Raw genomic sequence first — 14799 nt, 5'->3', positions numbered from 1 at the left:
AGGAGCTCCTTTTTGAATCCAAGGCCCTGCATCGTTCATGGGACTTGACTATGCGGCTATAGGAGGGAAGAGCTCAGTATGCATTACTGCTTGTGGCTGTATATGGCATATTATAGTCTATAGGAGCTGTATACAAACTCAGTGTTGCTATTTAAATATCATTTTTTAAGTATTTTTTTCCCAGATCTCTTATCATTGCCATCAATGGTGGCAAAAGTATGAAAGCCTTCCTTTTATAGTAACACATTGGAGAGGGGTAGGAGCCAGATGTTTGTCCATTTCTGTGCCTATGCTTTGCATTAGGCCTGGTAATGTGCATTGGGGTTTGATCAATACGTTTTTTAAGTCTTCAGTAGTTATAATGAGCTATCAGCAGATTTGGAGTCTTGAACCTCTGTCAGCTCACCACAAACCTAAACAGCCGATTGACTATAACACTTATTAAGTTAATTATTATGCGTTATTTCAGTAATTCACTTGTTTATGATTTTGTATACCTGTCAGATTTCATTTTTTTGCAAAACACAATTTTAATCTCACACTTTTTGTAACAAGATATAACAGTAAATCATGTAAACAATAATTAAAAAAAAAAAGCAAAGTTAGTTCAACCATGTGGCTTTTTTGTGGCCCTAAAGACGAAGCAGGACACATATTTGGTCAGAAGTGAAAGTAGAACTCCTGCTGCTGCTCTTTCAGTGATTTAGAATACTATACCCAGCATGTCGGCCTGATATTTATAGTGTTTTCAAAGGAAGATCTCGGCATTGGCAGCATCCAGGGTTCCTTAGCACTGGTTTTCTTGAAAGGTTTGTAAACCTTCTCGCTGTAGTCTGTAGCTGTGATCAGAGAAGGCTTATTTTGGGAGCACTATTATTCAGAACCCATGTTTGTTGTCTGAGGTATCAGCCACATTTTCCATGTTGACAATTCTGAGATGAACATGTTTGTCACCTTGTCGGGTTTAGTTTTGCTTATATATAAGCTGTTTGGGAAAAGATTCACATGCAAAATGTTGTAGATGGGTAAATACCTGGCTGTCAGCGTTTTAAGGGGTGACTGGATGCATGATTGAGGGAATCTGATATATCTTTACAGGCCTTGTTCACACCCGAAGTCAAAGCTGTTTTTTTTAGGTGGCATCCTAATACCAGCCAACCACCAGTGTCCTAAATTTTAATGTAATATAATTGGCTGCTTGCTTGATTACCCATAGAGCAACATAAATATGGTCCTCCTGGCCCTTAGATGAGTTCCTGCATTTGTTTTTCCTATGATTTCCATTATTGGATTTTGGTTTTCAGCCAGTAACAAATTTATGTCCCAGGGTTATTTAAATGTATTTAAAAATTCAAACATGGAGAAGTGTGTACATAGTGCAGAGATGTACGGAATTCTTGTTATGTTTGTTTTTTTGCACTGATATAAACTTTGAATGGAACAGAATAAGATGTGTATTCTATACCATGATCCTCAAACACTGGTCGCGCTGGTAAACCTGTATTGAATATTGGAGCTGGGACCAGACACTGTAGCATGAGCACTTCATACTTTGCTAAGTGTTCTGCAAAAATAACGCTCATTTTTCTTGTTCCTCATCTGACCTCACTGGCAAAAGTTATTTGGTAGTGCGTGGGAATGTAATATTTTATGAAAGCTGTGACCTTGGAGTCTTAAACTGTGTGAACATAATGATTTTGGTTGTGAAGACGCTGTGCGTGTCTTGAATATTTCCAGCAACCAGAATAATCCTATACAGGTTATGGAGAATAGAATCTCCGGTGTACAGGGCCAGTCACTAGTACTGCTATGCAATATGTTGTGTTTTTGTGTGGCCTTCCTTGGTACATAATCATTTAGTGATGTGACTTGCTTGTTGTCTGTAAGCATACGTTAGGAAGGAGTAAGCTGCACAGCATGAAAGGTCTGCCCTGTGTAGGATTAGCGGCCAGTGTTTGGAACCTAATTCTTACACTGAGTAAGTCTCCAGCAATAGTCCAGATGCCAATGAGTAATTAACTCGAAGGCTTTGTAGCTTGTTAACCCATAATAAACGTGCTGGAATATACAATATGACACAAGGCAAGGATAATATTGGATTTTATAGATTGAAAGGTCTAAAATAATGTTTAAATATGGAAATACAAATAAACTGAAAGCAATTAAAAGGGAATATGCATGTTTAGAATTTTTGTTCAGTTGTACCTTTTTTTTTAGGGGGGCTAGCCTTGTTTTTTGATACCATGTACTAATTTAGTTTTTAGTATTTTTTTTTTTTTTTAAATGTTTGAACATTTTAAATGGATAAAAATCTTTTGCTGTTGCAAGTGCATATACTGGCTTATATACTGGCTTTGCTTTGATTGTGATTTGATATTAAAAAAAAAAAATAATCCTCTGTCCAAAATGGTTTTTGTGTCCCTAAAGCTAACAATTTTTTTATCTTATGCTAGCCAATTAAATAAATCGGCTGCTGACAAACCTTAAATGAAACCAGAAGTCTGTGGTTTGTCTCACAGGAGCCAACTCTAACCCCCCCCCCCCCCACCCCCCCTGTACCTATGTATAGGATTTGGCTATGTTCACACTGGTAGTGAGATTGCAGTGCGTTTGCTGCAATGTCGCCCATATAGAGCATTTATAGGAATGGCAGTGAGTGGTACTAATACTGCCCCCAACTGGTAAGTGAGTGGTACTAATACTGCCCCAACTGGTAAATGTGCAGATGGTGGTTCTTTAAGAACCAGTGCTGCAGTGCAAAGTGACTGAGGGGCTGGCAAGGTGCCACCCATGGGAAATCTCTGGACCCCAATAGAGGGCTGAACCAGCTTTTTAATAACTCCCAGTCACCTCTAGAAAGCCCCCTTACCTGGCAAAGATCTAGATGGAAACAAATGAAGAAATAACCATATTCTGCCTACACAAGCTGACATTAATTGGTTTATTCTTATTTTGTCTGGCTCCTTACCAACTCTGAATAAGGGTGACTGACAGTCTATGTATTTGCAAAGGAGGGGGAGGCAGATTCAGCACTGTAGACTGTGAGAGAATCTAGAAACAGTAATTAATATTATCTGATAAATTCAACTATGGAGTGACAAATAAATGTATGTTTCCTACTACTACACATACAAAACCTACCACTGATTTCATATAGGGGCACTTTGAGTTCAGTCTAGGAATGTAGAGCTGGCATTTGACACAACCTTGGTTTAAACCTGAACTTTTGCCTTAAGCTGCGTACACACCTGCAATTTTTCTCGTTGGAAAGGATCTTTCACGATCCTTTCCAACGAGAAAAGACTGCACGATGCATGAACGGTGCTGTACATACAGCACCGTTCATGCTCTATGGAGAGGGGAGGGGGAGAGCGACGGAGCGGCACCCTGCTGCGCGCTCTCCCCTTCCCTTTCATTAGGATCGGTCGTCGTCCATCGTCCATGGATCCGCCAGGACGGTCGTCGGACGATGGACGACGACCGACTGTACACACGGCAGATTTTCGCCCGATAATTGGCCGATACCGATTATCGGGCGAGAAAAATTTGCCGTGTGTACGCAGCTTTATTTGCAGCTTTGCTTAGCTGTAGACTCCCTCTCCTGTACTGAAATTGCTTCTCTGATTTCTCACTGCAAACTTCCCATTGTTTGCTTTGGAAGCTGTCAGTCTCCATTATTTCGTCTCCCCCACCTTATTCCTCTAGAAATGATCTGCCTTAATTACACAGGAAAGTCAGAGACCCATTGATGATTGAATATACAGGATCTAAAATAGGAGAAAAAAATATTTGACAATTGAATATAAACAGTTTACACTTAAGGCAAGGGGCTCCATACAAATTTTGTTCATAGCAGAGCATGGAAATGCTTTCCTTTTGTGTGTGCTTTGCAAGACAATAAAGCTTTATCAGCCTCAGTCCCTGCTCTCCCTATATCTTCACACTGCACAGCATGTGTTCATTTATCAAGGACATTGCTTTCTCCACTGTAGAAAGGTACATTTCTTCAAATGTGAGGTTTACACTGATTAGGATAGTTTGGCTTATATATATAGTTTGTGTGTGTGTAAATATATAGTTTGACTTTTTTTTTTTTTTTGCATATTTAGTAACCCTTTTATAATCACCGTTTGTTTTTTTGTTTTTTTATAGGCCCCAGGATTTGGATTTGGGATCGCAATATCTGGAGGTAGAGACAACCCCCATTTCCAGAGTGGAGAAACATCAATAGTCATCTCCGATGTGCTCAAAGGAGGACCTGCTGAAGGCCTGCTGCAGTATGTTTTCTGTTTTGCTTTCTGTATTGATATTGCCTAAGGATATATATTTCACATGGACTTTGTTTTTATTTACATTTAGATAAATCAGTCATTTATTTCCATATAATGGGTTATGTATTGTAGTATTATTTGCTTTTGTATTTTTTTTATATATATTTAGTATTGAACAGTTTGGGTATAATTGTAAAGCATGGTCCTATAGTCCTCTATATTTAGCTTGTTTCTCGAGCTGCAAAGTCTGATGCTTATCATTATATGTAGTTGTGTTTCTGAGCTGTTACTTAAAATTGAAATTTGAAATGGCAATACCACACAACGCAAGAAATAACTGATTTTCTAAAAGTGGTAATTTGAAATCTTCAATCCTTTGCTGTCACCTAGTTTGAGGTCTACGTGTTCCCAGTTTGAGATTTTTCTTTACCCTAACTTGGGGAATATTAGTTTTTGATCAGCTCCAAAGCAGCTTAGCTTGTATTTGTTCATGGTCGGGACTTTCCAGTGAATTTGCTATGTAAATGCTTTTCCTTGTCTAGTGATTTTGCTCTACCCTGACTTGATGTATACTTGTTGGTCAGAGATTTTCCTTTAATCTAGCTTGGGGTGTATTTGCTCCTGGTCAGGGGCCTTGTATTCGGCCAGTGATTCAAGATGCTGACAATAATGTAGCCGGAGACAACCCACCAAACAGCCATTTGTTTGATGTCGGCTATAGCAGCTCTTTCCCTTGGTACTTATTTTCTTCACATTATTATAGATTATTACAGTTCAATAAAGACCATATGGTGATTGGGTCATTTATAGGGAACCTATTGCTAAAGTTTTTCAAACAAGGCATATCAGTAAAAGTACTCATACGTTACCTCTGCTTCTCTGTGCCTCCGAATTCCACTCCAGTTCGTGGCCCCAGCAGGCTTGGAAACATTTCAGATCACTGGTTCCTCTGATGGAAGCTGTGGGGGGCTCAGCAGATTAACACTCAAAATTGCCTGTTTCTCATCAGACTTTGAGGAATATTTCTCATGATTAGAGTGGTGGTTGGTAGAAGAAGAAGCACAGGTACTCTGCTTTTACATGTATGCCTTGCTTAACAAAAGTTAAGATAGCAAGAGAGTCACTCAATAATAAAATATATGTAATCTGCGTATTAGGCAAAACACACAGAGCAAAATAAAATCTGACAGGGGTTCTAGCCTTCCCCTTACTCTACTAATGGAAAATGTGAGTTCCCCTTTCTCTTCCTGTGTGGTAAACGATTGATAAATGACCGCACAGACAGAAGAGCACAGCGGGGTACCACTTGTTCCCTCCCAGTCCCCTTTCATTGAACAGAATGACGCTGTGTGTACAGTGCCCATTTTATCACTTTGTTTATCTGTCACTGGAAACTAAAATCCAGAACATTTAAAGTAACAATTCTGTGACATCTGTAGGGGCCTGCTTTACATTCTATATTCATGAAAGGAACTGAAGATGTTAGGTTAAGTTAAGCAGACCCCTAATATTGTTGTTTACGTATTACTATCCCTTTATCCTGACTCTCTACATCTGAATTGTTAAGGTCTGCTTTGATATATGATTATTTGTGCTATGAGTAGAACTGTTATATCTGTTATTCCTGGGTTTGTTTGCATTTCATGTTGGAAGCAGTTTGTTTAAATGGTGTTCTCTTTTCTTGTGAAGCTTCGTTCTTCCTCACATGCTGTTGGAACATTATTATTAATACTAATTTAGATGAGAGCTGGTCAGGATAGGTGAACAGAGCAGTTCCCCAGAACTAAAGTAAACTTTCTGATCTCAACTGTTTATCTATGGAACCTGCGCCAAAAGCCGCTTGTCTGGTGAAACATTATGAAGAGTGCAGCTCTGTAAGGTTATTTCAGCTAATATATCTGCGGACTTTCTTCACCTTCTAAGAACTATATGCATCATGGTTTTCTTTTACTGGCTTTCCTCTGCCATCTGCTCTGATTTCGTTTAGTGATTTTGCAATAACACTTCATGCTGCCTCTGTTCATTTCAAACTTTAAAGCAGGGTTCCCTTTGCAGTTTGAAGTTAGGCAGTGTCAACCTGTAAAGAAAAAAACTTGTCTTTAAAAGGAAAGGTGTTATTGTGTAATTCATGCATATGCAGTTCACACTTAGTTTTATTTTAACTGCATTAGCATGGCTAGCTGAAAATGTACGAACGCTACATTAACACCTTTTGAACAGAGATACTTTGTGTTTTTCATGGTTCAGGTTTACTTATTATAGCTTTATAGGGCATGTAAAATATTTGAAATAAATTGTATTATCTATAGGGGCCTTTGTATAAGTTGTGCCAAAATGCATGTTCATTGTACCTCAGAAAGCCTTTGCAATGCATCAATAAAAGTTAAAACTAAACTATATTTAACAATAATAACACTTTCTATATTGTCTTTGTAGGGAAAATGACCGTGTTGCAATGGTCAATGGAGTGTCAATGGATAACGTTGAACATGCATTTGCTGTTCAACAGTTGAGAAAGAGTGGTAAAAATGCCAAAATTGTAAGTAGCTTTTTCTTTATTTTATTTCCTCAATTTTCAGTTTACTGTCATTTCTTTATGCTGTGAGTCTTGACCCAAGCCTATGCCGACAGTCCAAGATTTACTTAGGCCTTTCCTGAAAAGCTTGTTAGAGATGTTTAGCATTAAGTAGACAGTGTCTGCTCGGGTCAGATATTGATTTCTAGTTATTTATGTGGTTGCTTTAAACTTGCCACTTTAAAGATTAAAATGTCTATTATGTCAGGGGTACATATTTTAACTTGGCATACATACCATACATACAGTGTTTAAGCCAATTCATAAATTCAGCATCATTTTATTCATTGTTCAGAGTTGGGCACCCTGACAGCATTTTTATGAGACTGGCTTTGCGGCTTCAGATTGATCTGAAATTTGTATGATCAGCATTTTCATTGAAACAAATTGCTTAACACACCTAATTTAATCTTTCCACATATTTTTTGCATAGTGGTTGATGGATCAACTAGTAATTGTATTACAATTCAGCTTCCTATATTATGAAACTTGGCATCTTTTTTCACCATTCTCGTCAACCTATTCCAGACTATACGACGGAAGAAAAAAGTCCAGCTTCCTGTGGTTCGTCCTGACCCAGAGCCAGCCTCTGAAAATGAGGAGGACAGTTATGAGGATGAGGTGCCTGACCAGAGAAGTGCCCAGAGTGGCCCTGGTGCCAGCAGGAGGAGTGAGAAGAGCTGGGTAAGGGACAGAAGTGCCAGCAGAGAAAGAAGTTTGTCGCCTAGATCAGACAGAAGATCTGTCGCTTCCAGTCAACCTCCAAAACCTACCAAAGTGACCTTGGTGAAATCTAGAAAAAATGAAGGTATGTTCCTAAATAATTGTTCTTGTCGTCAGCACTTGTATGGCTAATTGCACAACATTGATTTTCTAGAAGACAGGAAGTTGTGGGGCACTCTGCAGGAAAAAAAATTTGGGATGATTTGTTAGAAGCTTGTAAATACTTTATAACATGTATACTATGATTGTGATCAATGTTCAAAAGGTTTTCATGTTGTATTTCCTAATATAAACAGTGGTATAGCGCTTTAAAAAAAAAAAAAAAAACACTCTTGTTGTTTTTTATTAGTGGTGGGAAGATTAAATCAATATCCAAACAGTCCATGTTTGGCTTTAGATGATCAATAACATGTTTTTTTATTTGTTGACCCCATGAGCTGCTTTGTTGAAGGTTCACTTTTTAGTAAAGGCTGATGATTTATCCATGGTAAGAGTTGACCACCCAAGGGTTCCTAGTTCTTCTTGCCTTACCTTGGAGTCTCGGCCAACCTGGTTGATCTAAAAAGTTCTGATTAGAGTTGGACAGACCTGTTTTAAGTTGACACATTTTAGCTCTAGAGTACCAAAGACATTTTAGGAGATTCTGCAGTCTGCTTGTAATTTATGTACTACCAAAGTCATCATAGTGAACAATTTGATGCATAAAATTGGCCAGTATGGTGTTTATCCACCTTGCACTGTTGGAAGGAGAAGCTGCACACTGCATAGCAATGTCTTGCCATCATTGTCATCATTGTAAACCAGAGGTCCCCAACCCCCAGGACCCCACTTGGAGGGTATGGGCACACCAGCCAGAGCCACAGACCACGTCTCCCGGTGACATGGCAGGCTCAGGGCGGTGGGCAGGCTGTTTGTCAGGACATAACCTGCCCACTGTCCCATCGCAGGCTCAGACCTACGATAGGAGAGTGGGCGGGTTCTGGCATTATGACATCACTCGGGGGGAAATTTCTTCCGCTTTGAGTGACACACGGCTCCCCGCGCATGCGCGGTCTGGAGTTTGTGCATTTAGTGGTCTGCGACCTGCACTAAATGACCAATTGCTACAGAGGACTATTGTTGTGCCCACATTGGGGCACCTCCTCATCATCCCCTCTTCTTTCTCCATAAAACAATACGCTGCTTGATTTATCGTGTGTAAAAATGTTACCCGTAACTGTAATTTCAAGCAACAATATTTCAACATCTTAGAGCAGAACTCCTGTTGATGGGTGTTGAGCACATTCTTATCCTATGCAGTTGTGATGCATAGATGACAGGTCCAGGACCTGTTCTTGGTGCACACATGGAAGGCTCCAGCTTCACCGCTGGCTCCACAGTGGGCTTTCATGGAGGCTTCTCGGGATTGGAGGATGTAACGTGCACAGGAGTTAAATTATCCCTGGCTGCTGGCTCTGCATTGCATGTGTCCTTTGCCAAATAGTACTACTTCCTAGTGTTTTATTTTTACTTTAGTTCTGCCTTAAGAGCACCTTTACACCTTTCCCAGGTGCACCTGAGCACAACCCTGTAAGCTTGCATTGTCAGCCGTTAGATAACTTACCAACAACACTGAGGAAGTGATAACCTCACCACAACCTCATGGCCAGTATGATCATAGCCTATGTCTATGTCTATGTGGAAAAATTAGGTTAGCTAGGGGCCTGTGCAAACACTTTTCCACTGCTTTTAGACAGATCTAACGTCTGTGTGCTGTTCGGGCCATATACTCAAATTGAATTTAATTGTTATATTTACCTGTGGAGAAGCTTAGATAATGGTATTGAAAAACTCCAGTAAGGTCCTCCTTTTTGGTAAAATAGAAATTGTTAGGAATGTTTTTTTTTAATTGGTTTTGATCACTTAATTGCTAATTGTTAGCTTCATTTTCTTGTATTATCTATAGGGGCCTTTGTATAAGTTGTGCCAAAATGCATGTTCATTGTACCTCAGAAAGCCTTTGCAATGCATCAATAAAAGTTAAAACTAAACTATATTTAACAATAATAACACTTTCTATATTGTCTTTGTAGGGAAAATGACCGTGTTGCAATGGTCAATGGAGTGTCAATGGATAACGTTGAACATGCATTTGCTGTTCAACAGTTGAGAAAGAGTGGTAAAAATGCCAAAATTGTAAGTAGCTTTTTCTTTATTTTATTTCCTCAATTTTCAGTTTACTGTCATTTCTTTATGCTGTGAGTCTTGACCCAAGCCTATGCCGACAGTCCAAGATTTACTTAGGCCTTTCCTGAAAAGCTTGTTAGAGATGTTTAGCATTAAGTAGACAGTGTCTGCTCGGGTCAGATATTGATTTCTAGTTATTTATGTGGTTGCTTTAAACTTGCCACTTTAAAGATTAAAATGTCTATTATGTCAGGGGTACATATTTTAACTTGGCATACATACCATACATACAGTGTTTAAGCCAATTCATAAATTCAGCATCATTTTATTCATTGTTCAGAGTTGGGCACCCTGACAGCATTTTTATGAGACTGGCTTTGCGGCTTCAGATTGATCTGAAATTTGTATGATCAGCATTTTCATTGAAACAAATTGCTTAACACACCTAATTTAATCTTTCCACATATTTTTTGCATAGTGGTTGATGGATCAACTAGTAATTGTATTACAATTCAGCTTCCTATATTATGAAACTTGGCATCTTTTTTCACCATTCTCGTCAACCTATTCCAGACTATACGACGGAAGAAAAAAGTCCAGCTTCCTGTGGTTCGTCCTGACCCAGAGCCAGCCTCTGAAAATGAGGAGGACAGTTATGAGGATGAGGTGCCTGACCAGAGAAGTGCCCAGAGTGGCCCTGGTGCCAGCAGGAGGAGTGAGAAGAGCTGGGTAAGGGACAGAAGTGCCAGCAGAGAAAGAAGTTTGTCGCCTAGATCAGACAGAAGATCTGTCGCTTCCAGTCAACCTCCAAAACCTACCAAAGTGACCTTGGTGAAATCTAGAAAAAATGAAGGTATGTTCCTAAATAATTGTTCTTGTCGTCAGCACTTGTATGGCTAATTGCACAACATTGATTTTCTAGAAGACAGGAAGTTGTGGGGCACTCTGCAGGAAAAAAAATTTGGGATGATTTGTTAGAAGCTTGTAAATACTTTATAACATGTATACTATGATTGTGATCAATGTTCAAAAGGTTTTCATGTTGTATTTCCTAATATAAACAGTGGTATAGTTCACCATGTTAGCTCTAAGCACTGTTCTGTCTCCATGAGCACACTTAAGTGGCATGGGGGACTACAACAAAAAATTCAAAGTTCTTTTGTCCTTTTTTCTTTTCTTTTTAGTTACGTTTCAAGGTAGGATTTGTGAATTTGTACCACACCCAATTCACATCTATCTCTTTTCTCCAAACCTAAAAGGTTTCATTACAGGGTTTTTTTTTTAATTTTACTTTATTTTAATTTTAGTTCAAAATCTATAAACATATAAAAAAATATATACATATAAAAACCTACTACTGCTAAAGGAGTGATGGAGGCATAAAGCTATTGGAGATTTAGAGGGGATAATAAGTGCATATACTCAAGATTTCATCGAATGACACAGCCCTCCTTGGAACTGAATAAGAGTTTTTTGAGTGTTAAACATAAGAGGTGGATAAGTTACAAAATCCTACATCTCCACTGGCACATATCGGTTTCCACCACTCTCATGGTTGGTTTAAACTGAGTGTCTCAAAATGAAAGTTGATGAGAATATATTTAATTGATATGAAGATGTTTTTGAAAAAGATAATTAATATGAAGTCTCCTTAAAATGTTATTCTCATGAAGCTGATTTTGCGAAACGTGTCAAGAAATGTGTTATGATGTAAATACAAAAATTTCTTTAGAAGTCCACATTGTCCCTCTGCATCATTTTAAAGTTGCATTCCTATACTATTATACCTTTTGAATAACAGTTTTGTGTATGATTTGTTTTCATAGAATATGGTTTAAGATTAGCCAGCCATATTTTTGTAAAGGAAATCTCTCAAGATAGTCTGGCAGCGAGAGATGGAAATATTCAGGAAGGCGACGTTGTGCTTAAGGTAAGCTTTTCTCATATATTTTGTAGATTAGCAATAAACTGGCTGCTTGTGTATACAGAAGTGCAATGATACTAAAATTTACACTCCAATCATCATCTGTATGGTACACAGAGTTGGTGTCCTGCTGGGTAGACCCATCCATGTTATGATCTTCATACTCGTTTTGTGAGAAATCTTGTACACCTGACACTGATGGCTGTTACACTTGTGAAAATCATTATACCCTTCATCTGATCTGATACGTGCATGTAGGATTTGTTATGCTGTGAATAGTTCAGCTGGAAAATCTGACTAACACTGGGTGAAAGCAGAGGCAATCATTTTATTTGCTAACAAGAGCCACCTTCTCTTTTTTTCTGCTTGTTGGGTACTTTTGGTTTATTGGCAATCTTTGTTTCACAGCTCTGCCTGTCTTTTCATTTCTGCAGTGACGCTTGCTCAACAATTCCTAGGGATGTTGATCAATACCACTAGCTGAGTTTACATTTCTGCACTACTGGAATCTGGAGCTCTCTCATTCATGGATGAAAAATGTAGGAATAAAACTGCTGATGTGGGACTCGCTGTGTCCTGCTTCAAAATGATTTCACATCAGTAGCTAAGATTCATGAAGTTGCAGTCCTTTATATCACAGAGATAACCCAGCTACTATATATGAGGAATGGCTCTTCAATGCTTTGAGATGTTCATCACATTCAAAATCAATTTATTGCCACTAAACACAGATTCTGTTTGAGTGGACTCATTTAAACACCTCGTTTGTCCTGCCTCTGGTGCTGGACCACATGACCTGTGCCTTGGCATGGGATATATCATCTTTACTTAGAGCAAGGACCTGCCCCTAAGGCCTATTTATCAGAGGTCAGATTTTAGGCTGGAGATTAGCTGACTGCAGCATTTTACACAAGGAAATGATAAACTGATATTTTCTTACTGGGATCTTCTGCATAGAGAATACATAATGTAGGGTAATTTTACTACATGTTGGGTTTATGGCATGGTTGATTTTGTCATTGTTCTCCTTTTGGTTAAGAATCTGGTCTTTTTTTATTGTGCAGTTAGGTATAGGATTAACAGCTAATCCCTATAAATCTGAATTGCTAGAAAAGACAAGGGACCTCCTATAAATGAAGATATTTGTCTCATTCAGGAACTTTTGCTGAATATTGCAGGAACTCTTCACCACACAGCATTTGGTGCCTAATTCCAATGTCCGATACAGGCGGCTAAGGACTATTTTCACTTGTAGTAAGAGAACTGCAGACTTTTCCATGCAGTTGAGGCCTTATAACAGCAATATTTTATTGGGAAAATACCGGTGTGTATAATTACCTCTGGCTTTCAGGAAATCCCAGACCTCAAGCAGTTTTCAATAAAGCCCAATGGTTACAATCCAACAGACATTTCAAAAAGGGTTTGATGAAGAGAGATATTTGTAAATTCATGTAATTTGTAATGTGTTTTTCCAATACCTAAATTTAAGAGATTTGTGTAGGAAACACTATTTTGCAGCAACGTAGTAAAGAAATGCATCATCTAATTTTTGATTGCAGAGAAGATTTCTTGAAACGTTTATTTGTTTAATATAATATGTAACTTTCTTTAAAGGCGGACTAGTTTGTTTTCATGTCATGCTAACGTTTATGAATTATTTTGACTCTACACTGATTTGTTGGTTAAGGCAAAAGACCATTCTTCCGAACACATTATTTGCAATGTTCTAGATAGCGGTGTGAATCATGCTTTGCTTGCAGGATTTGGTACAGACTAAATACATCTAGGCTTTTGTGTATGTCACTCAATCATTTAGAAGTAATTTACGCTAAGCATGAATAACCAGTAATCCGTCCATTGTTGTTTTGCAGATTAATGGCACAGTCACCGAAAACATGTCTTTGTCCGATGCAAAAACTTTAATAGAAAGGTCAAAGGGCAAATTAAAAATGGTAGTTCAAAGGGATGAGCGAGCAACTCTACTGAATGTCCCAGATCTAGATGACAGCCTTCATTCTGCAAATGCTTCAGAAAGAGATGGTATGGTAACATTGCTAAAATGAATGATGAAATCAGGCATTTACTTATGTCTAAGCCTATGCATTTTAATTACTATTTAATGTACAGTGCTGCGTAATATGTTGGCGCTATATAAATCTGTTTAATAATTTCATATCTACCTGTGTCTCCATTGGGGAGATTTTTCTTTTGTTTCCTGTCTGACATCAGCTGGTGTCACAAAGACAGAAAGACACAGACAGTAATAAATATATTCAGCAGCGCTAACTCTTTCCCTGTTTTTTTTTAAATTATTTTTCTTTATCCATAATGGAAAGATTTCCCTTCCCATCCTAAGGAGATGATTATCTTATGTTACAGACATCTCAGAAATTCAGTCGCTGACATCAGATCATTCCAACCGTTCACATGACCGGCCCCGCCGCAGCCGTTCACGGTCTCCTGACCAAAGATCGGAGCCTTCAGACCATTCCAGACATTCTCCACAACAGCACAGTAACAGCAGGTGATGGCTTCACTTCCTAATATACATTTTGTATTTGTTTTGTGTTTGGGGGTTTTAAAGCATATATTTTTATATAACCTGTTTATCAAATATTTTAATTTTTATCCAAAATCTCATCATACAATATTGTGGTTTTGTTGTGTATTTAGTTGAAGTTGAGAAACAAATGATTAATGGGTAAAGGTGAGCTGAATCTAATATGCTGATTTTGACTATGGGGCAAATGTACAATTTCTGCTATGGTGTTATCCATACTGAACACATCATCCTGACATATCACAGATGTTGGGAATCTAAGCACATTGCCAGAACACATACACTTGCTGCAATAACACCTTTCATGACTCATGGGAAAAGCAGCTATAATTTTGTGCAAGTTGTCACCTAGAAACAAAGACAGATTGCTAGCTTAGCCCCACATAATTCCTGCACATTCAGGAGGTGATATTCTTCTATTTACTGTTCACAACTGAATATTTAACCTTGAACAGAATTCTATCCTGCAATAGTCTGGTATGCAGCCCTTACCCTGACTTTATTATCTGCAGCAAACCTTGCCTCTAGATTCTATAAGGCCTCTATCCCTTATTCTTGCTACATGTCATTTTAATCAGAT

General features: G+C 38.4%; 1 protein-coding gene across 1 annotated transcript in view; it reads left to right on the top strand.

Annotated features, from left to right (window-relative positions):
- The window catches only part of TJP1 (tight junction protein 1), a 255756-nt gene that overhangs the window by 220748 nt on the left and 20209 nt on the right, over positions 1-14799 (top strand). The window contains exons 6-13 of the mRNA XM_072399088.1: positions 4153-4277; positions 6708-6810; positions 7375-7691; positions 9642-9744; positions 10309-10588; positions 11562-11665; positions 13531-13699; positions 14039-14183. Coding sequence (XP_072255189.1) covers positions 4153-4277; positions 6708-6810; positions 7375-7691; positions 9642-9744; positions 10309-10588; positions 11562-11665; positions 13531-13699; positions 14039-14183 — 1346 coding nt within the window. The remainder of the gene's footprint in view (positions 1-4152; positions 4278-6707; positions 6811-7374; positions 7692-9641; positions 9745-10308; positions 10589-11561; positions 11666-13530; positions 13700-14038; positions 14184-14799) is intronic.

This window comes from Pyxicephalus adspersus, chromosome 2 (assembly GCF_032062135.1).
Source record: "Pyxicephalus adspersus chromosome 2, UCB_Pads_2.0, whole genome shotgun sequence".
Lineage (NCBI taxonomy): Eukaryota > Metazoa > Chordata > Amphibia > Anura > Pyxicephalidae > Pyxicephalus > Pyxicephalus adspersus.
Note: the sequence above shows the minus strand (reverse complement) of the source record. Positions and strands in the feature narration are given on the sequence as shown.